Source organism: Tiliqua scincoides, chromosome 2, assembly GCF_035046505.1.
Source record: "Tiliqua scincoides isolate rTilSci1 chromosome 2, rTilSci1.hap2, whole genome shotgun sequence".
NCBI lineage: Eukaryota > Metazoa > Chordata > Lepidosauria > Squamata > Scincidae > Tiliqua > Tiliqua scincoides.
In genome coordinates this window covers 262,915,330-262,939,280 of record NC_089822.1, presented here as the reverse complement: position 1 = coordinate 262,939,280, position 23,951 = coordinate 262,915,330, and the positions used below count along the sequence as shown (strand labels likewise).

The 23,951-nt window shown below is 47.2% G+C and overlaps 2 protein-coding genes and 1 pseudogene across 2 annotated transcripts in view; 2 read left to right on the top strand and 1 right to left on the bottom strand.

Moving 5' to 3' along the window:
• The window catches only part of LOC136640361 (zinc finger protein 585A-like), a 474,925-nt gene extending 460,832 nt beyond the window's left edge, over nt 1–14,093 (top strand). Inside the window, exon 6 of the transcript XR_010793782.1 lies at nt 14,013–14,093. The gene's annotated coding sequence lies outside the window, so the exon portion shown is untranslated. The remainder of the gene's footprint in view (nt 1–14,012) is intronic.
• LOC136640344 (zinc finger protein 271-like) overlaps nt 7,912–23,951 on the bottom strand; it is a 56,180-nt gene continuing 40,140 nt past the window's right edge. Inside the window, exon 5 of the mRNA XM_066615405.1 lies at nt 7,912–8,585. Within this exon, the coding sequence (XP_066471502.1) occupies nt 8,018–8,585 (568 nt within the window). The 3' untranslated portion in view covers nt 7,912–8,017. The remainder of the gene's footprint in view (nt 8,586–23,951) is intronic.
• Nucleotides 18,735–23,951, top strand: part of LOC136641320 (zinc finger protein 850-like) — a 10,822-nt pseudogene continuing 5,605 nt past the window's right edge.

Below are 23,951 nucleotides of genomic sequence, written 5' to 3'. Positions count from 1 at the left end.
AGGGGGCTTCTGGGTGCATCAAAAAGGATCAGCTCTGTGCAGTCTGCACAGGTGAGAAGAGCTGCATCTGCTGCCCTACCTGTTCTGCACCTGGTGGCCCCACCTGCCTCCTGCCAGGACAGAGAGAGAAAGAGAGAGAAAGAGTCTTTGATGAACAAATATCCCCCCAGCAGCTTCAGTCTGAACTGGCAGAACTCAGCCTCTTAATGAAGGACACAATTTCTATTAAGAAACATCCTTAATCTCTTGACCACCCCAAGACACCATGTCTATGGCTCTTCAGCAGCTGTGCCATGTGCTTGGAAATGTATGCGCCTCAGGAAAGGTTGGATGAAACCCATAACCACTCTTTGAGCAAGGCGCTGCTTTTGTTCTCAGTTATTCAGGCAGATCTTCTGACTGAGGCTCTTTCCACACTCCAGGCATTGATAGGGTTTCTCCCGTGTGGGTTCTTTCATTTCTTTGATCTCTTTTGGATTTTACCCCTGGGGGCTAAGAATAGGCCCTCAGTTTGGGTGTACTTGTCATAAGAGGCGACTAAACAGCCACCGGGTAGATGGGACTCCTTAGCCTGGGAAGGCAGCTCATCTGAGAGAAGGAAAACTCTGATCCCAAACCTCCACTGCCTTGTGGCTACATCCAGTTATGGAAAAGGCTTCAGGAGTCAACCTCAAGGCAAAATCCGGAGCAGGAGTTCCTGAGGCAGTTCATGGCTGAACACAGTCATGTTCTGGCAACTCCTGCGACGTCGCTGGAACCAACAGTATTGGCTTCTGCCTTTCCATTGGACCATTTCAGCGACATGGAGAGGGGGAATTTGCTGCATGGGTAACAGCCTATCCTCCATACCTACTTTACCCAGGCTTCGCGCACTGGAGAGGACACTCTGTTCCAGAACCACCATTCAGAGTGCGATACCATAGTCTTCTGAGACTGAAGGATGCCAACTATTATATTGTTTGGATTTACTACTGCAGATCTTCCCACCTTGGGGGCCTTTTTCCTTTGACTTGCCACAGTGGCACAGCTAAGCTGGGTACTTGCCCCCCAGCACAGCAGAGTGGCAGTTTCCCACCTTCTCCGTGGGGGGTGGGGAGGGAGGAAGTGAGAACGCTTGCCAGATGCCACAAAATTAGCCTTCCCACCTGCCCTCATCCTTGTATGGCTCCAAATGTTGCCATTCCTGGGACCAGAGGTGCACATGCATGGGGGGTGTGTGTGTGTGTGTGTGTGTGTGTGTGACAGTGCAGGCATGGATGGAGATGATGTGATGACATAGGGGGTGTCGTCATGGTGCCCAGCTCTGGGTACTCGCCTCAACTGTAAAGCTACTGATTTTCCATTGCCTTTTTCTGGATCAATTTGGTTGACATTGAAACACAATTCCCCCTTCCCCCTGCCAACAAGTATCAGGTTCTTTTCTCCATTTCTCTGTCTGGTTTCTCTCCTGCTTCTTTCATCCATCTTGATCCACACTTTTCTCCCTTCTGTAGATTGTTTTAGAGGAAGTTAGCTGTGTGTTTGTACTGAAGCTCTTTCTCCACTTAGGGCATTTAAATGGTTTCTTCCCTGGGTGGGTTTTGCTGTGTTTCCTAAACATTTATTTTCTTCCCTTCCCTTTGGGATGTTCCTGTTGGACTGAGATTTCATGGAGATCATAACCCTGACATACAACAGATTTACAGCCAATCCTGACCAACCTTCCTGGCACCCATGCAGCTGTACCAAAGGGCGCATAGAGTACTGCATTCTGTCTGTGTGTGTGTGTGGGGGGGTGTCATTCATGGAGGCCTCTTCAAAGCAAAAGTGAGAACTAAGTTTAAGCCTAGTGAGAGTCACATTTAAACCTATTTTCCAAATACTTGCTAAAGGTAAGGCTGTATGTAGGCTTGCCAATCTTCCTGGGTTGGCCTGGAGCCTCCGGGAATTAGCATCCATTTCCAGAGCAACCAAAATTGCTCTCATTGCTAGATACTGTGTTGTTTCCACCCATGCAAGGAATCCTGGTATCTGCAACCCTAGAACTGTATTGGGACTCAGATTTTACAGCAAGGGTATATCTTATTCATACTGCTGAATGCATTTTTCCATGTTGCATTTCCTGAATGTTCAATGGGGTAGCTGCTCTTCAGCTCATCTCTTTTTTCTTTATATATTTCAGATGCCTGTGAACATATGTGCAGATTGATTTAAAGCACTGCACAAAAAGAGAGCATGAGGCAATGGCACAATTGCAGCGGTTTTACACTGCGGTGTTGATCTGTGTCCAGAACTGTGTTGATCACAGGATGGCATGAAAAGGACCTCCTTGCGATTTCACCATGGATAAAACAGCCTTGGTTGATATGGCCAAGGCTCCCATCTGGCTCACCCTGTTGTTTAGCCAGATGCTCCAGGAAGGGCTGACCCAGGCCCTGAACCCAACACCCAAACCCTGGATTCACACACCTGCAGTCAGTCCAGAGAAACAGGCTACCTTGGCACATCCAGGATCAGCTGCAGACATCATGCCTCACACCTTCAGCATTTCCTTTGCTTCCTTCTTTTTACCAGATTCGTATGTTGGCAACCTTCAGTCTCGAGAGACTATGGTATCGCGCTCTGAAAGGTGGTTTTGGAACATCGTCTAGTGTGGCTGAAAAGGCCAATCCGGGAGTGACAATCCCTTCCACAACGGGAGCAAGTGCAGTCTGTCCCTGGTCTGTCACCCTGGCTATGGGCCTTCCTTCTTTGCCTCTTTGCCTCAGACTGTTGGCAAAGTGTCTCTTCAAACTGGGAAAGGCCATGCTGCACAGCCTGCCTCCAAGCGGACCGCTCAGAGGCCAGGGTTTCCCACTTGTTGAGGTCCATCCCTAAGGCCTTCAGATCCCTCTTGCAGATGTCCTTGTATCGCAGCTGTGGTCTACCTGTAAGGCGCTTTCCTTGCACGAGTTCTCCATAGAGGAGATCCTTTGGGATCCGCCCATCATCCATTCTCACGACATGACCGAGCCAACGCAGGGGTCTCTGTTTCAGCAGTGCATACATGCTAGGGATTCCAGCACGTTCCAGGACTGTGTTGTTAGGAACTTTGTCCTGCCAGGTGATGCCGAGAATGCGCCGGAGGCAGCGCATGTGGAAAGCGTTCAGTTTCCTCTCCTGTTGTGAGCGGAGAGTCCATGACTCGCAGCAGTACAGAAGTGTACTCAGGACGCAAGCTCTGTAGACCTGGATCTTGGTATGTTCTGTCAGCTTCTTGTTGGACCAGACTCTCTTTGTGAGTCTGGAAAACGTGGTAGCTGCTTTACTGATGCATTTGTTTAGCTCAGTATCGAGAGAAAGAGTGTCAGAGATCGTTGAGCCAAGGTACACGAACTCATGGACAACCTCCAGTTCATGCGCAGAGATTGTAATGCAGGGAGGTGAGTCCACATCCTGAACCATGACCTGTGTTTTCTTCAGGCTGATCGTCAGTCCAAAATCTTGGCAGGCCTTGCTAAAACAATCCATGAGCTGCTGGAGATCTTTGGCAGAGTGGGTAGTGACAGCTGCATCGTTGGCAAAGAGGAAGTCACGCAGACATTTCAGCTGGACTTTGGACTTTGCTCTCAGTCTGGAGAGGTTGAAGAGCTTTCCGTCTGATCTGGTCCAGAGATAGATGCCTTCTGTTGCGGTTCCAAAGGCATGCTTCAGCAGGACAGCGAAGAAAATCCCAAACAAGGTTGGTGCAAGAACACAGCCCTGCTTCACGCCGCTTCGGATGTCAAAGGGGTCTGATGTGAAGCCATCGAAGACAACAGTGCCCTTCATGTCCTTGTGGAAGGATCTGATGATGCTGAGGAGCCTGGGTGGACATCCAATCTTGGGGAGAATCTTGAAGAGGCCATCCCTGCTGATCAGGTCGAAGGCCTTTGTGAGATCTACGAAGGCTATAAAGAGTGGCTGTCGCTGTTCCCTGAATTTCTCCTGCAGTTGTCTAAGGGAGAATACCATATCAGTGGTGGACCTGTTGGCTCGGAATCCGCACTGTGATTCTGGATAAATGCTCTCTGCAAGTACCTGGAGCCTCTTTAGTGCAACTCGGGCAAACAACTTTCCTACAACGCTAAGGAAAGAGATGCCACGGTAGTTATTGCAGTCACCCCTGTCACCTTTGTTCCTGTACAGCGTGATGATGTTTGCATCCTTCATGTCCTGAGGTACTCCGCCTTCTCTCCAGCAGAGACCGAGGATTTCATGCAGCTCAGTGACGATGATCTCTTTGCAGCACTTTAGGACTTCAGCAGGACTTTAGGCACTTTAGAACTTTAGGACTTTACCAGATAATGCATACTTTTTACAAATAAATAATGAATAAGCAGACTTATTCTGGCTGGCAAGCCAGGTAAGCCAGGATACATTATGTAGTAGTATATATGGTTCACCAGGCATCCCCCCCCCTTCATGTGAAAGGGATCCTGAAACTCCCTTTTTGTTGCTTGGTAATGTTGTTTGGAAAGTAACCTCTGTTTGGCTTTTTAAAAAAACATATGAAGGAAAACAATTTTCTACTGCTCAAAAGTTACACAACATTCCAGCACAACACTTCCAGGTCATCTCCACCTGAACTGAGACAATTGTGGGACAAGCTTTTGTCTCCCCTCATCAAAAACTCTTCAGCTATCATTTGGCTTATTCTTCTCCATGACAATGCATGTGCTGTGTGGCAACTGTCTTGAAGACAAAAGCTTCTCCCAGGATACACTTGCCTCAGTTCAAGTGGAGATTACCTGGAAGTGTTGGCTGGAATGCTGTGTAACTTCTGAGCAGTAATAAATCCTTCCTTCATTCCTGTTTTTTTAAAAGCCAAACAGGATTTTGCTTGGTCCCCATCAAACACCACAGACACAGCAGAATTTCTTTAAAAAAAATTACTATAAACTTTAGGTGAGGTATTAACACTTTCTCTACAGGTTTGCTCCTCAGTGAGACTTTCCAGATGGTCTTCAGGGAATGCATCTCATGCACCTCAGCCCTTCCCAAGATATGCTCAGCAGCTTCTTCTCAGAGCTACTGTCTCTGTCACTGTCAGAGCCCCATTCATTTTCAACTGCATCTTTCAACAGCTCTTTCCCACCATTGCAACTGCCATTCCAGCACACAGGGTTCTTCTTTCCTAGAATGACTCCCTGCTTGCCTCATCCTCTTCCTGGGTACACAACATGGATGCTGTTCCTCTCTGTCCCCCGGCACCATAGTGGAAAATGCAGAATGAGCCCAATTCCTTCCACCCCAAAATCCATTCTCAACACCCCCTCAAATGCTAACTAACTCTACAAAAATACATAAGTGAACTGAACACATTCCTTTTACTTCAGTGACACCTCTTAAATCAATGCATATCAAGACCCACCTTTCAGTTCCCACCCAGCCATTAAAGCCAACTTGGGAGTCTGGGGACCATTCACTGTTATTCATCCTAGTTACCTCAGAGGGGTGTCACTCATCTCAGAGGGGTGACACTTATCCTAGTTAGAGGGGTGACACTCATCCCAGTTACTTCAGAGGGGTGACACTTATTCTAGTTACCTCAGAGGGGTGACACTCATCCCAGTTACCTCAGAGGGGTGACACTTATTCTAGTTACCTCAGAGGGGTGACACTCATCCCAGTTACTTCAGAGGGGTGACACTTATTCTAGTTACCTCAGTGGGGTGACACTCATCCCAGTTACTTCAGAGGGGTGACAGTTATTCTAGTTACCTCAGAGGGGTGACACTTATTCTAGTTACCTCAGAGGGGTGACACTCATCCCAGTTACTTCAGAGGGGTGACACTTATTCTAGTTACCTCAGAGGGGTGACACTCATCCCAGTTACTTCAGAGGGGTGACACTTATTCTAGTTACCTCAGTGGGGTGACACTCATCCCAGTTACTTCAGAGGGGTGACACTTATTCTAGTTACCTCAGTGGGGTGACACTCATCCCAGTTACCTCAGAGGGGTGACACTCATCCCAGTTACTTCAGAGGGGTGACACTTATCCTAGTTACCTCAGTGGGGTGACACTTATTCTAGTTACCTCAGAGGGGTGACACTTATTCTAGTTACCTCAGTGGGGTAACACTCATCCCAGTTACCTCAGAAGGGAGACACTTATTCTGGTTACCTCAGAGGGGTGACACTTATCCTAGTTAGAGGGGTGACACTTATTCTAGTTACCTCAGAAGGGAGACACTTATTCTGGTTACCTCAGAGGGGTGTTTTGGGAACAGCAAGGCAGACAGAACCCTGTATCCCACCGTGAATTCCTGGGCAGCTGGTGCTGACGTTTATAAATCTAACTTAAAAATAAAAAATATATATTTAGCATTTATTTCAATTGTAGGGAACCATTTTGTTGTTCTGTCCATTAAATCTTTCAGATGACCGCATTCATTCTAACTGCCTTGCTAGGCGGCCACAAAGTTTTGTCCACCTTTCCCCTTACTTAGTCAATTGTAGCTCAGGGAATGGAAGGTGCTTCCTGGTGACTGGTGATGCTTCTAGGATTCTACCTCTCCCGTACCTGGCACCTGAAGTGTTAACTTCCTGCTTCCTAGTCACTGTTAGGGCCCAACCCTATTGAATTTTCCAGCACCAGTGTAGCCATGCTAATGGGGCAAGTGCAGTATCCTGGTTGGGGGGGGGGGAATCACCTAGGCCTTCTCAAGGTAAGGGCATGTTTGTCCCTACCTTGGGGCTGCATTGCATCTGCATCGGTACCGGAAAGTTGGATAGGACTGGGTCCTCAGTTTCACCTCTGGGCTGCAGCAGGCCTGCACCTTTTTGACTCCTGCAGCCCTTTCTGCTTATAACATTTGTCAAAGAAGGAAGGCCCATAGCCAGGGAGACAGACCAGGGACAGGCTGCGCTTGCTCCCGGTGTGGAAGGGATTGTCACTCCCGGATTGGCCTTTTCAGCCACACTAGACGCTGTTCCAGAACCACCTTTCAGAGCGCGATACCAGAGTCTTCCGAGACTGAAGGTTGCCAATACAAAGTAAGAGATGTTATCACTTCTGGGGAATGCAATGAAAGCTAAACAAAGGCAATGGGGTGTGAGGAGAGGGGGCAGGAAAGTGTGGATAACCAGGAGACGCCTGTATATAACACCATTCGGGCAACATCAAAAATGCCATATCATAAACTGAATTTGCAGGATACTATCAATTGTGGCATCAGGTTTAGACCGATTAATCAATGTTATGTGTAAAAAAGTTGAGTTTGACTGAGGAGGACCTGAGGGAAAACTGCTGCAGGAGAGGAGGCTGCAGTACCCGTAGAGGGAAGATATAGGCTGCTGCGTGCAGAGGCCTATAAAAGGGGCTGCACAAGACTGGGCTTGGTTTAGACCACCAGGGAAGCCTTGCTGAGAGGAGCTTCAAGACTGAGCTGGGAGAGACCCTGCTGCTGAGAGCTGAAACCTGAGCTGAGGAGAGAGTTGCAGCAAGGAGCCCCTGGAAGAGCCACACAGAGAACCAGGGAGCAATCACCCAACCCTTGGCCTCAAGTCCTGCTGCCTCCTGCCTGCATAGTGCCTGCCTGCCTCAAGTCCTCAGGGAATTTGGAACTAGGGTGTGTTTTCATTTGGTTAAGGTTCCATTCCAAACAATAAAGGCCTTAAACCTTTTGTTGGTGTCAGTAGTCTCTTTGGTCCTGCGTAACATCAAGGACTTAGATAACTGCATTCATCAATTTTATTAATTCAGCAACAGATGTTCAAATAATTTTAAATTTGTCCGCATTTTATGTAAAACCATGTATTTTTTAATCCTGACAACAGCACACACCAAAAACAAATAAAAAATAGGAGGTCAAAGTGGACATCCTCTCTCCAAGAACAATAAAAGGAAAGGGATCCATTAGTCAATACTCCACAGCTAGATCCAGAGTACACATTCCAAGCCCTTTCCACATTCCAAACAGTTACATGGTTTCTCTGCTGTGTGGGTGTTTTTGCTGCATAGACTATTGCTCTGATTGAAGTTCTTCTAGGGTTTCACTCCTGCACCAGTTATTTATTGCAAAGCCAAGTTTGAACTCACATTGAAGCTCTTTCCACACTCCAGGGGTTTACAGGTCTTCTCCCTTGTGTGTGTTTGTTGATGTACAGCTAGTTGGGAGTTCCTAATGAAGCTCTTTCCACACTCCAAGCATGTATATGGTTTCTCCCCTGTGTGGGTTCTCCGATGCTGAGTTAGGTTACCACTACGATCGAAGCTTTTTCCACATTCCAAACATTTAAAAGGTTTCTCCCCTGAGTGAATTCTTTGGTGCAAAGTCACCTTTGAGCTCTGACTGAAACTCTTTCCACACTCCAAGCATTTATAGGGTTTCTCCCCTGTATGAGTTCTTTGATGCTCGGTCAGGTTTGCATTCCGACGGAAGCTCTTTCCACACTCCAAACATTTATATGGTTTGAACCCTGAGTGGGTTCTTTGATGCGCAGTCAGCTGTGAGCGATCAATGAAACTCTTTCCACAGTTCAAGCATTTATAGGGCTTCTCCCCTGTATGGGCTCTTTGATGCACAGTCAGTTTATCACTCCGACTGAAGCTCATTCCACATTCAGTGCATTTATAGGGCCTCTCCCCTGTGTGGATTCTTTGATGCAATGTCAGGTTTGAACTCACACTGAATCTCTTTCCTTACTCCAAGCATTTATAAGGTTTCTCCCCTTTGTGGTTTCTTCTATTCACAGTCAGGTGTGAGCCCACACTGAAGCCGTTTCTGCACTCAGGCATGGTAGTTGCCAGCGACACCCCAGGGGGCTGCCCCAGATTCTTATTTTCTTGTCTTTTGCTTCCTGGAACATAAAGAGAAAGGGACATAGCAGTACAAAAGAGAAATGGCACCTTGGAAGCTCCTGTCCTCAGAATGCTCCTGCATTCTGGTGTATTCTTGTGTCTGTCCCCTCCAGCTAGTTTATACACAGTCAGCTCTGCCTGGAGGAACTGAGGACTTTAAGAGGAAAGCAAAGCAAAATCAGGCCAGCCTCCACCCAGTCCACACTTAAATCAGTATTTTATTTTTTTGCAGATTCACTCACATGTTTTAGTTGTTTTATTATGTTTTAAATATTTGCCAATTCTGTCAATTTAAGAGAAATGAAGCATTTTCTAGAAAGACATTACAGAAATACTTCAAATGATAAAGACTTGAAGATTATTGGAAAATGCTTTACTAAAGGGTTATTTGGCTGCTGAATTGCTGGCTTATCCCAAGGGAAAAAAGAGCCCTCTTCATCCAGCCCCTGAGATTCAGGCACCCATGGATCTTCCCCTCGCTCCAGCTGGATGATGAGGTCAGGCTTGACCACAGGTACTCCCCCTTGGGAAAGAGAAGAGCACAGAAACTTCAGCCAAAGTTCATTGAACTCCAAAACTATCCCTATTCAGGCAGAGAAGAACTCAGTTGAATAAAACCATTCTTTCTGAGCATGGGTTGGCAACCTTCTACTTTATCTCGATGGCAGGCTGCATTCACCTCTACAGCTAGTAAATGGACTGAGAATAAAGCATAATCAACTAATGTTTGTTTTATTTAAGTAATCATTGTTATAAATATTCTATATTATTACAAATTATAGCTTCCAACAAACTCATATCAATTAAACACAACATTATGTTTTGTAAGTGAAGTAGTGAATGCTTCACAGCTTATCTATAAATTACTCCACCGTGCCACAAGTAGGAACTACAAGAAAGATACACACTGTGTGACTGAGAAAATTCACCCATTTCCGTGAAATCCAAATGAAGGTTGCCAGCCCCTGGTCCAGCTTCTCAATGTTCCTGTGCAGGAACAGGTCACAGTACTAATATGTGGTCAACCCTTAAATCTTCTCCCTGGAAAATCATTTGCCCTTCTTTCCTTCCCTCCCCACAAGCTGCCGTTTATGCTCATCAGTTCAATCCAGTTTATACAAGCAGGCTGCAATTCGACACACTCGTTTCTGGGAGTAAGCTCCACTGGACACAATGGGACTTACTTCTGAGTAGACATTGAATTGTACCGCAGGTAAGGTTATGAATGCAGTTCAGTTCTTCAATGAATTGAGTTCATACATGCTGTTCACCCATCGGGGTTGGCTCTGTGAGCGCCTGCACCCCCTCCTTGTGAGGCAGGTAGTTGGCCCTGACGCTAGCTTGTGTTGTGGGCACACTCTAAGCCAAGCCAGCTTTCTGTGTTTGATGCCAGCACTGCAGGCTGACCAATGATCGCTGCTGGCTTCCTCTGGCTCCTGGCTTCCTCTGCTCCTTCTCAGGGTGTTTTGGAGTCTTGCCCTGTTGCAGGAGAGCTGGCCTTGGGGAATCCCAGCTAAGAATGAGCCAGGCTGCATGGGTCATCATGCAAGTAGCACACTCCACTCTGCTCCAAGTTTTGTGTTGAGTGTGTCACCTGGTGGGCTTGATCTGCAGAGAGAGGTGTCACAGGTAGCAACAACTCTACCCTCTCCCCCTATAAGCCTGGCAGCAGCAGCACTCTCTTTGCTCCAGGAGCACATTGGTAAGACTTCGCCCTCCACTTTGTGTAAGGCTTTCACACCATTGCCATGATCCTGGTACAGACTGCCTCCTGCCTTGTAGCAGACATATATCAAGGAAAAAAAGAGAGGGGTGCATGGAACAGCTTCATGGCTAGGGCCTTCCTCCCTCTGGAACATCGGGTCATCGCAAAGCCAGATGATGTCATTTGGCAGGCCGCATCTAGCCCAGGGGTGGCATGTCGTCAATTCCTATTTTACAGCAAGTAAGCATGCCTTCCTGAAAGAGAAAAGGGCTGGAAAAAGACATTGATCACAGACATTGACCTTACCTAGTGAGGCCACATTCCCATAATTCTCCAGCATGACTTCCCTGTACAAGACTCTTTGGTCTGGGTCCAGCAGAGCTGCCTCTTTCTCTGTGAAATACACGGCCACATCTTCAAAAGTCACCACACCCTGCAAAAACAAAAAGTCCTCAGACAGTGTCCAGACCAAAGACTCCCTCAGCATCTCCAGCACAGGCAGGAAATGAGTGCCTCCCTCTCAAGAGGAAACATTTTACTTACTCTCGTTTCAAATATCTACAATTCCTTTCTCCCCAAAAGGAAGTATACACATATTTTTCAAGTATCAACATTCTCTAATACTTTATATAGATGAATATTTCAGCAGTTTTAACTCCACAGAACAAAAGCACAAAGAAAAGCTACGCAAGGAAACTGCATCATTTGGTCTCATTGGGATAGTGTACTTTTCATAAATATCCTGTTGAGGGTTTCAAGGGGGAAGGACTTATCATTTGTGGAACCAATCCCTGAATTCTCCAACTGAGGGCGCAATCCTAAGGGCACCTAGGACTGGTGCAAGTCCCTTGCGCCGGCCCAGAAGAGTTGCAAAGGTGTTGTAAAGCACATTTGCGCCTCTTCTAGAGTCAGCTGGGCTGGAGCAAGGACGTGCGCCTGACTGCAGAGGCTGCATCCAGCCTCCGCGCTGACTTGGGCAGGGAGGTTGCGTTGGCTGAGCAGGGCCGACAAGGGTCTGGAATGGGGAAGGAGGAGGCAGGGAGGTGGCGTGAGGGAGGTGTTCCGGGCAGGGGGAAGGCAGTCCTGGGGGTAGGGAGCGAGAGGTGGGGTTGGTACCCGGCAGATATGAGTATCCTTGAGGATATGAGTACAAGATATGAGTATACTCATATCATACTCATATCATACATATCATATACTCATATCATACTCATAGTACAAGATATGAGTATCCTTCATTGGATAGAAAGGTGGGATATAAATCTCTAAAATAAAATATGTCAGATCCTAGCCCCTGTTCCCAAGTGGTGCACAGCAGCTGCAAGCCGCTCCATACTCATCTGACTTATGCCACCCAAGACCCATTGGGTCTCAGTTTTAGTGGCTGTCCCCTGGTTCTGGTGTTATGTGAGAGGGAAAAGAGCACATCTCTATCCACTCTGTCCATCCCCTGCATAATTTTGTATGTCTCAAAATCATGTCTCCCCTCAGGCGCCTCTTTTCTAGACTGAAGAGCCTCAAGCACTACAAAATTAATTGTTTTATTCTCAGTCCCCTTATTGATTATCCCTAGCATGGAGTTGGCCTTCTTCACTGCCACCACACAATGGGCTGACACTTTCGTTGAGCTGTCCACCAGAAACCCAAGATCTCTCTCCTGAGCTGTCGTAGACTATATGTGTGGTAGGTGTGCAGTTTCCTTTTACGGAGTCACCATGACGGGCAGTTCGGCACAGTGACAGACCCGCAGCCACAGCCATGGCACTGTGCAGATGGGCCACCCACACAGCAGGGCACCACAAGATGGGCAAACGGCAAGGTTGGCTTGTCCAGGCAGCTGCTCATTGCGGCACTCAGTCAGCTTACAGGCCTGCCTGAGGGCTCATGAAACCTTTGGCAAGTAGCATGACCAGAATTAATGCTTGCTTCAGTGGCAGGGCTCAAATGGAGCTGGGGGGAGGGGGGAGTGGTTACACATCCATGAGCAGTTGAAGCACCTGAGATCGACCGCTGGAGACAACAGACACCCCCTTCCACTGCCCTTAACTGAAGAGGTCAAAAAGGCCCCAAACCACAGAGGCTGGACAGACTTGGGGGCACCAGAAGCCAGGCCGTGACCAGAGAGGGCTAAAGCTCGGCCCCACTGGGCAGGTGGGAGAGGGGAGGACCTTGGTAGCACAGCCACACCCAAAACAGCCACACAGGACCCTGGACTCTGACCCAACAGGGAAATGACCTAATTGGTGCCAGCTTTCGCCCAAAGACCCAGAGCCCTTGCTCATCCACCAGTCTTACCTGCGGGTGACCACCCACCAGACCGCCAACTAGGGGGAATGTGGAGGGCTGTGTCACGAGAAGCAGGACCTAGAAGGAAGAATATGAGAATGCTTCTTAGAGGCAGGATAAGGATCCTGTGACATAACAGGGGTTTGATGAACATCAAAGCAATCACCCAATTAAACTGCATTTGTAAAGCAGCCCAGATAACTCCACATCTTCCTGTTCAATGAGCTAAGGCCTGGTTGAACATGAACCAAAGGCCAGCCCATCAGTAGGATGGGTGCTGTACCTGTGATGGATGTAACATAAAGCTATAGATACAGAAGGCAATAATGTTTAGACTACACTAAAATTACGCAGTGTTTTCCAGTAAGTTCCAAAAGCTTCCCATAGTCTTGCCAGGACATACCAATTTCCATCTTTCTCTAAAACTAAGGTTTTCCACTGGGATACCAGAGAAAAGCTTTTGCAAAGTGAACAGCAATTTAAACTGTTACGGTGGCCTTTATTCGCAGCCTGAATTGTCTGGACATGTCAACAAGCTTTTCAATCACCTGTGGCTACCAAGGTATTCGAGAGTCTCCTACCTGAGCTGGAATCTCTGCACCCGTTTGCCTGTCCCTGGCAAACTGAAGCAGTCCAAGTTGACACTTTCCCTTCGTAGTCTGGCCTGAGCATCCTTTGCAAGCAGCGCAGGACGAGCCCGGAGGAGCCTCTGAGTGGTGCAGAGGTGGATGGTCTGTGCAAGCCCTGGAAGAGCGCAGGGGGAGGGGGAGGCTCTGCCCTTGCGCGCACTGAGAGCACCCTGCATGTTGCTCTGGGGGAGGGGGCATGGCTCGCCTGTGGACCTCTCCCTGGCAGGAGGCGGGAGGGAGAGGACGATCCCCTGTCCTGAGCACAGATTCTCTTTGGGAAAGCTTGCTAGAAATGGCTACACCAATGATCACAACCACAAAGGTGGTTGCGGTTGTTGTCAGGGGTGTTTCACAGTGTGCAGGAAACTTATTCATCGGCCACCTCTGGTTCCTATCACGTATTCACACATTTTCCAACATAACACCTAATGCTAGAATTTCTTGAGACGTTGGGGAAGAGAGGAGGCCAAAATCCAGACCTCCCCCTTGAGGCTTTTACTCCAGAATGTCTCCATCTGCTGCTTTTCAGTTGCTAAGGCAGGATGTGACCCGGCTCTGAGATGCCTTCTTCTTCCTGCTCCCACAGACTGCCACAGAATGACAACCAGGATTCAGAGTGGGTTGTCTCTTCCTTCTGCAGACTGCCACATGGGTGCAGCAGATCCAGCTCAGGTATGAAGTTCTCAGGAGTACATTGGTAGGTTTCTGGTGGGGAGCCACGGAGCAGGACAGCCATGATGTGTGTAAAAGTTAGTTGCCACTTACAGACAATTCAGACTGCTAAGTGAAAGGCCACTGTGAAAATTTAAGATGTTAATTTATCAAGTATCTCAGTGGAAAAAAAATTAAGATTAAAGAAAGAGGAAGATGGGAAAAAGGAGTCCTAGGAAGACTATGGTCACCTTTTTGAACTTCCTGTAAAACATTGTGGATTTAAATCCTTGTGTAGTCTAAACCAGTGGTTCTCAAACTGGTGGGTCAGGACCCACCAGTTCATTTAAAGCTTCCCCAGTCCCTTAAAGGGGTGGGGTAGAGGAGAGGCAGGGAATTGATCCCCAGGATCACATCCCTAAGGGGGCAAAGGGCGGGTACTTGCACTTACTTGGACTCTGTGAGGGCTGCTGGAAGCTGCAGGAGGTGCAGGGAGCCCAGTGCAGCCCTCCGCAGGGCTCCCCAAGGCCTGCTTTCTTGAAACGGAGTGATCACAAAGCGCTGCTGTTTGCAGGAGGTGCTTTGCAATGTCACCGTTTGAACATCCCAAGCCTCGGAGAGCCCTGTGGTGGGCTGCACTGGGCTCCCTGAACCTCCTGCAGTCTCCAGCAGTCCTTGCAGTCCATGCAAGCACCACCCCCTTCGCCCCCCTTAGGGATGTGATGCTGGGGATCTATTCCCTGCCCTTGCCCCTCCCCTGCAAAGACTTATTGAGGGAGTAAAGCTTCCACAGGTCTAAACAGTATTGTCTTCTGCAGGTCTGTAGCCTCAGCAGGAAGCTGCACAACCCCTGTGCCACAAAGTTGACCATGACAAATCCACATTCACCATCCAAGGCAGGAAAATTCTGCTTCGCGCATATGAGGTGGAGATATGGAGTCAGACCATCAGTCTGCCTGTCCTAGACTGTGCACTCTGACTGACAGCAACACTTGGTTGAAATCCTGGACACTTCAGTTGGAGATTTCAGAGACGGCACAATCCTAAATTGTGTCTCCACCAGTGCAGTGGTCCCTGCACCGGCCAAAGGTGTCATGAATACACCAGAGTACAGGATATTTGTGACACCACATGGGTGGGGAATGCTGGCAGGGAGGCCTGCGCTCCCCTGCTGGTGTTTTATGCAGACCGTTGGCCATTGGCAGAGGTACTTACACTGCTGAGTGGTGCATATCAGGATCATGCAATTTAAGCTCTCCATCAAGCAGAAGGCGAATCCATTCCAGTCTTTAGCTGGGGTAATGATGGCACTGCCGTTGCCAGACTCATGGGGGGGGGAAGCTCCCCCACCCTGGAACTTCAGCATTTGCCTGTCTGTGGTTTGGGCTTGTGGTTCTGAGGTTTGCTCTGAAGGTTTGGGCCCATGCATGTCCCTATGCCGGCCTATGTCTCCTCTGAGTGTTGCAAAACGGCGTTACCACACATTTGCGACACTCCCGGTATGGTGCAAGAGACTTGCATCGGCCTAAGTACCTCTTAGGATTGGGCCCTAAGCCACACGGTCATGTTTACTCATGAGTAAGCAAACATGTCTATGGAGTTCAGCAAGTGCTCTGGATGGCAGTCCCCCCACCATAGCATAGTAAAAAGAGGCTTAAGCTACTAAGACTTTATTTTTAAGTCTTTTAAAGCTAAATGGGTCCTGATGCTGTGTAATTTTAAAAAGTGGGTTCTAGTTCTAATAGGATTGGAACCGCTGCTTAATTAGAAAGGGTTGTTGTCTTCTACAGATTCCTCCCACCCCCCAATGAGTCTCATTTCTTCTCATCATGCTGGATTTTTAATGCTGTTTAGAGGGAAGCTTTGAATCTCAGTCCACCCAAACAAAAAACATGTTCGATTTAAAATTGATTTTGTTCCAAATTACACTGAACTGGCTTAAAGATCAGAACACAAATTGAAGTGGCCATTGGACATAAGAACATAAGAAGAGCCCCACTGGATCAGGCCATAGGCCCATCTAGCCCAGCTTCCTGTATCTCACAGCAACCCACCAAATGCCCCAGGGAGCACACCAGATAGTAAGAGACCTGCATCCTGGTGCCCTCCCTTGCATCTGGCATGCTGAAATAGCTGATTTCTAAAATCAGGAGATGGCACATACATATCATGGCTTGTACCCCGTAATGGATTTTTCCTCCAGAAACTTGTAAAATCCCCTTTTAAAGGCACCCAGGCCAGATGCCATCACCACATCCTTAGGGTGTGGCAAGGAGTTCCACAGACCAACCACACACTGAGTAAAGAAATATTTTCTTTTGTCTGTCCTAAGTCTCTGAACACTCAATTTTAGTGGATATCTCCTGGTTCTGGTGTTATGTGAGAGTGTAAAGAGCATCTCTCTATCCTTCCCATGCATAATTTTGAATATCTCAATAATGTCCTCCCTCGGGCGTCTCTTTTCTAGGCTGAAGAGGTCCAAACACCATAGCCTTTCCTCATAAGGACGGTGCCCTAGCCCAGCAGTCATCTTAGTCGCTCTCTTTTGCACCTTTCCCATTTCCACTATATCCTTTTTGAGATGCGGCGAATGCCTTCTGAAAGTCCAGAAATATAATGTCCACGGGTTCTCCCGCATCCACATGCCTGTTGATTTTTTCAAAGAATTCTAAAAGGTTCGTAAGACAAGACTTACCCTTACAGAAGCCATGCTGATTCTCCCTCAGCAAGGCTTGTTTGTCTATGTGTTTTGAGATTCTATCTTTGGTGAGGCATTCCACCATCTTACCCAGTATAGATGTTAGGCTGACCGGCCTATAGTTTCCAAGGTCCCCCCTCTTTCCCTTTTTAAAGATCGGCGTGACATTTGCTATCCTCCAATCCTCTGGCACCGTGGCTGTTATGAGGGACAAGTTGCATATTTTAGTCAAGAGATCAGCAACTTCATTCTTCAATTCCTTAATAACTCTTGGGTGGATGCCATCAGGGCCCGGTGACTTATTGATCTTTAATTTATCAATGAGGTCTGAAACATCTTCTCTTTTAACCTCTATCTGACTTAATTCCTTGGTCAGGAGGGGCCGTTTGGGCAGCGGTATCTGCAAAGAACTCATTTAATTTCTCTGCCATCTCTAAGTCTCCTTTTATCTCCCCTTTCCCTCCCTCACCATCCAGAGGGCCAACCGCTTCTCTGGCGGTATTACATCACTCCTCAGGCCTGGTAATTTAACCCATAGAGATTCTATGGAGTTGGACCCACCTTCAGTCTCTACTTTGCTGGATTCTATCCCTTCCTTAACATAAATGGCCACCCCACCTCCAACACGCCCCTCCCTGTCCCTCCTGTAGAGTTTATAGCCCGGGATTGCGGTATCCCACTCATTCTCCGCATTCCACCAGGTTTCTGTTATGCCCACTATGTCAATGTTTTCCCTGGTCACCAGACATTCCAGTTCTCCCATCTTTGCTTGGAGACTTCGGGCATTTGCATAAAAGCATTTGTACATGGAATGCCCCAGAATGGGCTGCTTATTAGCTCCTTTATCCCTGAATCCTCTCATTGTGCCAAACCATCTATCATATCCCATCACGCTACCATTCCCAATTTCTTCTCCTTCTCTGTCTTTGCCTTGTTGTTCAATAACCTCCCCATCCTCGTCCCATAGGAATGAGGAGTCCCGAACCAGATGCCCCTCGGCTCCTGTCGGCTTTCCCCCAGGGATCAGTTTAAAAGTTGCTCTGCCACCTTTTTAATGTTACGCGCCAGCAGTCTGGTTCCATTCTGGTTCAAGTGAAGCCTGTTCCTCTTGTACAGGGCCCGCTTGTCCCAAAACGTTCCCCAGTGCCTAATAAATCTAAACCCCTCCTCCCTACACCACTGTCTCATCCACGCATTGAGACCCCTGATCTTCCCTCAAGAGGGAAATTGACATACAGAAAATCCATAATTCAGATTGTGTGTTTAATTAAAATTTGAAGCTATACTTTGTAGTTATAGTATTTACTTACATAAAAGAAACATTCATAATTGGTTGTGTTTTATTATTCTTCCATTTATCAGAGAGAGGGATGAATGCAGCCCACTATCCACTCAGAGGCCTGGACTTTGGCCGTGGTCCAGAAGAAGCTTGCCAAGCCCTGCTCTCAAAGAATGGCTTCACTCCTTTGGTTTCTTCTCTGCCTTCATAGGAAGAGCTTTGAGAGTTCATGAACCTTCACCTGAACTTTCTGTTCTCTTCTCCTTCCCAAGCGGGATTTCCAGCCGCCAAGCCTGACCTCATTGCCCAGCTGGAATGAGGGGAAGATCCGTGGGTACCCAATGCTACAGGACTGGATGAAATGGCCTTTGACTTCTGCTGGGGTAGGCCAGCAAATCAGCACCCAAAGTAATAGGACAGCTTGCCCTTTAGTGAAACGTTTCCCCTGAACTATTACGTCATTTTAACTATTTCTGTCCTGTCTTTCTGGGAAATGCTCCTTTTATTTTAAATGCAGCGGTTCTCAAGCTCTCTGTGAGCTTGAGCCTGGCTGTAAGTTCATGCGTGGGAGGGGAGAATGGAGCGAAGCAATCTCCTGGATCGTGCCGCTTTTGAGAGGCATAGGGGCTTTCCTGCACACAACAGAGGCTGCTGCAGACTCCAGAGGGGCCTCCCGAAGCATGCGAACTGTCAAAATAACAACCACAAAACCAGAAGTGCGTCTTGATCATTATTTTGAGTGCCTGCACACTTTGGGAGGCCCTGTGGAGGCTCACATGGGGCTCCCCGCACCCCGGGAGCCTGCTGCAGCCTCTGGTGAGTGCAGGAAACACCCCGCGCCTCTTGAAAGCAGCGTGATCCAGGGGATTACTTTGCTCCATTCTTCCCTACCTGCCCCTTAAGGGGGCAGATGCCAGGGCCCTCAGGATGGGGCATTTTGGAGCCCAGTTTGAGAACGACTGCTTAAATGTACAGTATATGCAAAATATATAAAATATAACCAGTGGTCCTTGAACTTTTTAGCACTGGGACCCCCTTTTTAAAATGACACTCTGTTGGTACCCAGCTTTCTGAGCCTTAAAAAAAAAGTTTCCCTTTACGAACCATTCAGACCTCTGTTTTTATCCTTTTTAATCCTTTTGATGGACCACATTCAGGAGTGTTTTTTGAGCTCTGCATTTATTGGCTCAGGACCGTACCCATGGCCTTGCGTTTTCCTTTGCCTTATCTTCGATAAGAGCCAAGATACGTGTCCCTACCTACAAGAAAATGTGCACGTCTCGCATTATGCCCCACACTTTGGGAAACAGCTCACTAGAACAATTAAATCATACCCGTGAATCAGTAAATAAAAATACTGATCTAAGCAAGGACTGGGCCAAGGCTGGCCAGATTCTGCGCTGACTGCCAGTAAAACCCTGAATTCTGCCAAGCAGCATCTGTTGCAAAATAGTAGCTGGATGGGGCAGATCTATACACAGAATGCCTCTGAGAACCTGGACTTCTGCAACCCACTTTCAAGCATAAGGGCAATGCAAATCCGAGGTAAGGGAAGAAAGACTCCCTTGGTTTGAGGAGGTGTCCATGAATGCCACCCAGCTGCAGGATGCAGCACACACCCTGTTGTCACAGCTATGCCAGTGCTGGAAAGTTGGTTAGGATTTGGGCCTTAGACATGCCTTTTCTGTATTCTTCTGCTTCAAGAATATTTTCATTGGTTCCAGGAAGCAACAGACAAGACAATGAGGACCAGGGGCAGCCCCTTTGGGTGTCACCCGAAACTACCATGCATGACATACAAGAAGTGACTTTCAGAGACCAAGAAATGCAGGAGCAAAGCCAGACAGCGAAATGGAGAAATCGAAGAGAAGCTTGTCAGGGGGGAATTGTCATCCCATTTGAACGAGAAAAAGAAAATGGAGAGAAGGAGGAACAAAGCTCTCAAGCCGCCAAAACATTCAGGAGTAAATCCAAATATCAAAGACATCTAAGAAACTTCACTAGATGTGAAGAACTACAAATGCTTGGACTGTGGAAAGAGCTTCAGTGGATCATCAAACCTGTCTGCTCATCAAAGAATCCACACAGGGGAGAAACCCTATAAATGCTTGGAGTGTGGAAAGAGCTTCAGTTCAAGGTCAAGCCTGGCTGTGCATCAAAGAAATCACACAGGGGAGAAGCCCTATAAATGCTTGGAGTTTGGAAAGAGCTTCAGTCAGAACATAAGCCTGACTTTGCATCAAAGAACCCACACAGGAAAGAAGCCCTATAAATGCTTGGAATGTGAAAAGAGCTTCAGTGCAAGTTCAAGCCTGACTGTGCATCAGAGAAATCACACAGGGGAGAAACCCTATAAATGCTTGGAGTGTGAAAAGAGCTTCAGTTCGAGTTCAAGCCTGACTCTGCATCAAAGAAATCACACAGGGGAGAAGCCCTATAAATGCTTCAATTGCGGAAAGAACTTCAGGTGGAAAATAAGCCTGACTTTGCATCAAAGAATGCACACAGGGGAGAAACCCTATAAATGCTTGGAGTGTGGAAAGAGCTTCAGTTCCAATTCAAGCCTGACTGCGCATCAAAGAAATCACACAGGGGAGAAGCCCTATAAATGCTTCAAATGTGGAAAGAACTTCATGTGGAACAGTAGCCTGATTTTGCATCAAAGAACCCATACAGGGGAGAAACCCTATAAATGCTTGGAGTGTGGAAAGAGCTTCAGTCAGAACATAAGCCTGACTTTGCATCAAAGAACCCACACAGAGGAGAAGCCGTATAAATGCTTGGAGTGTGAAAGGAGCTTCAGTTCGAGTTCAAGCCTGACTTTGCATCAAAGAATGCACACAGGGGAGAAACCCTATAAATGCTTGGAGTGTGGAAAGAGCTTCAGTAGGATCGATCTACTGAGTTTGCATCAAAGAACCCACACAGGGGAGAAAGCCTAGAATCGTGCCAAATAGAGAAAGAGCTTCTGTCAGAGTAATAACTTGAAGCTGAATCAAAGAACCCACACAGGACTGAGGCCATAGAAGTTAGGAGTGAAGTGAGAGGTTTCAGCATAGAGCAGAGGTTCTCAAACTTTGTCACCCAAAGGTTTCACTTTTTCAGCCTCTGTGTCTATAATGGTGATTGGACAGCAGTGGTGCACCCAAGTAGCACCCGAGTAGTTGTTTAACCCTCTATCCCCTGTCCTGAGCGGTGGAGGCAGGTTGCTTGCCTTGGCTGAGAGCCCTCTTCAGATACCTGAAGGGCTGTCATATGGATGGAGGAAAGAACAAATTTCTTCACAACAGCCTCTCAGAGTAGAACTAAACCAAATGGGTTCAAACTGCAAGAGAAAGGAGATTCCCATTGGATGTCAGGAAGAAATTCTTGACGGTAAGCGTGGTTCAGCAGGTTGCAAAGAGAGGTGGCAGATCCTCCCTCACTGGAGATACTCAAGCAAAGGCTCAACAAGCACCTGTTGGAGGTGCTGTAGGACAATTTCCTACCACAGTCAGGGGTTGGACTTGATGACATTGTGGGCACTTCCTATTTATGGTTCTATGAAACACTTTGGGCTTGTTGTCCTTGACATTTGGCCTCCTTTTCCCATGGAGGTGCTGGGCTACCTGCAGAGGAAGGATGTGTAGGGGGGATGAGCCAAAGGGAGCAGTTGGCATACAAAGCCCCTGCTTCATGCAGGCAATAGCCCAACCACCAGGTGGGCATCAATGCTGGTGGGTGAAAGGGTTGCTCTCTGCTGGGGAGCGTACCATCCTCAACACACTCCACATGGCAACCGCCACCATGCAAGAGGTGCCATGGAGAATAACAGGAGGGCTTTGAGTCTCCAAAATGAATGCAAGTGTCACCCATGAGCAAGAGAGGGAGAAGGGGAAGCTCCCTCCTTCATCTCAACAGCTGTCCTCCCCAAGCCAGGAGAGAAGGAGAAGGAGAGGCTGGGGCCCCCATCTGCCAGGACTCTAGCCAGATCCCTTGTGACATGACTCCCCACTGGCCCCTCACACCAGGGTGTAGGGAGTGTGACCATGCTTCTTGGCTTCATTGGGGCTGAGAAAGCAGGCTCCCAAGATGGTAGGCAATTCCTGGTGATATTCAGGGAGCAGGAAGGGGCAGGGGGTGAAGAGGCTTTCCAGCGGGCTCAGGCAGGGGGCATCGTCTCCACACCCACTCCTGTTCAGGAAAAGCAAAACACACTTAACCAAAATCAATATAGGCACATCTGCTCATTCATTATTCTTCATTTTTAAATGTATACTTCACCTGGCAAAACAAACAAAGCAAGTGCCTGGGCTCCATGATTTTGAACAGACCATAACTTTAGAGTCTATTAGAGGGAAAAACTAGAACAGGTCAAAAGCTTTAAATGTCTTGGAATTCACTTCCATCACAATCTTTGCTGGGGTACTCATCAAAAATTGGTTACAAACCTAGCCCGTGTTACTTTGCAGAGCACCAATCAATTCTTTTTTAGTCAGGGCAATCGTTATATACCAGCTGCTCTCAAGGTATTTAATGCCAAGGTATTGGCACGGCTCCTGTACGGGTGCCCTATCTGGATAAGCGCTATAAATCACACCTTTGAGAGTATCCAAGCTAAATTTTTGAGGGCTGTCTTGGGTTTACCTAAATCTGTACCATACTCTGCATTATGTTTGGAGACCGGACAATCGCTCAGTATCAAGAGCATGGCTTTTAGCCATACGCTATTGGCGCCAGTTACATTATAATGCGAAACTGGGCAGTCTCCTATCCAGAATGTTATCTGAGTCTGCTTCTTCTAAATGGTATAGCCAAATTGAATCAATTGGTTTTTCACTGGATCTTTTAAGCTTCTATCCATTCCCTGGAGTTTATCAAAGGGTAAAGCAAAGAATGCTAGACGTTGATGCACAAAACCTCTTTGAACTTGCTTCTAGAATTTGTTCCCCTCTTAATTTCTCTATCCTGCTTAAGTATGGGCAAATGGCTCCTTATCTGAGTATTTTGATCAACTCTTCTGAACGTCGTGCAATCTCCTTGGCAAGATTCATTGTTTCCATCCAAGGACACAGAAGGCAGATACAGGGAAATACCATATAAAGAACGCTTCTGCTCTTGTAATTTGCAAAATATTGAATTAATCATACACATATCTTTTTTTATTGGCACACTAGGTCCCGCCATACTTACATGACTCCACTTCTTGGCAAAATGGTCTTTCAGATGAGGCAAAACTGAAGCTTCTCCTAAATGACTGCTCACCAGATGTGCTAGAGGGAGTTTCTCAATTTTTACTTTTAGCGATTTCTAAGCCTTCTTAATGCAATCTGTCAAAAAATTGATATTTTATGTTGAACTGTAAATGTATTATTAGTAATTTAGTAACTTAACTCTGTTTTTGATAAACAGGATTAGGGCTGATTCTGTTTGCTTTTACGATTTCTTTATCTATGCCTAATAAAGGTTTCTTCATTCAACAAACAAGCAACAAAAAATACTGCCGGTATTAGCCACGGTGACCCCAACTGATCCTGTGTGTGCTGAGACAAAAGTCTACTTCTCTGGACCGACTGCTGGGGCATTGAGGTGTTGGATTCAAGGCCTGGTTCAGCATTTTCTGGGGCATGCAGCCGGACAAAAGAAAGAGCCAGGTGGAGCCTTGGCCAGATCAACCAAGGCTGTTTTTATCCTCTTCAAATCAAAACCTAAGAAGGGAGGGAGAAACCAGAACACTTCATGGAAGTCAGGTGGTCAGACGTTACTTCCATTAACCTGAATCAAAACTCTATTTCATATTGTTTTTTTCCTTTATTGGTGAAGTGGTGCAAAAAGTAATCGACGTGAGAAACAAGAAAAGAATTTAAGAATGTATAAATACATAATACCACTCCTACGTTAACTGACATTTTAAAAGA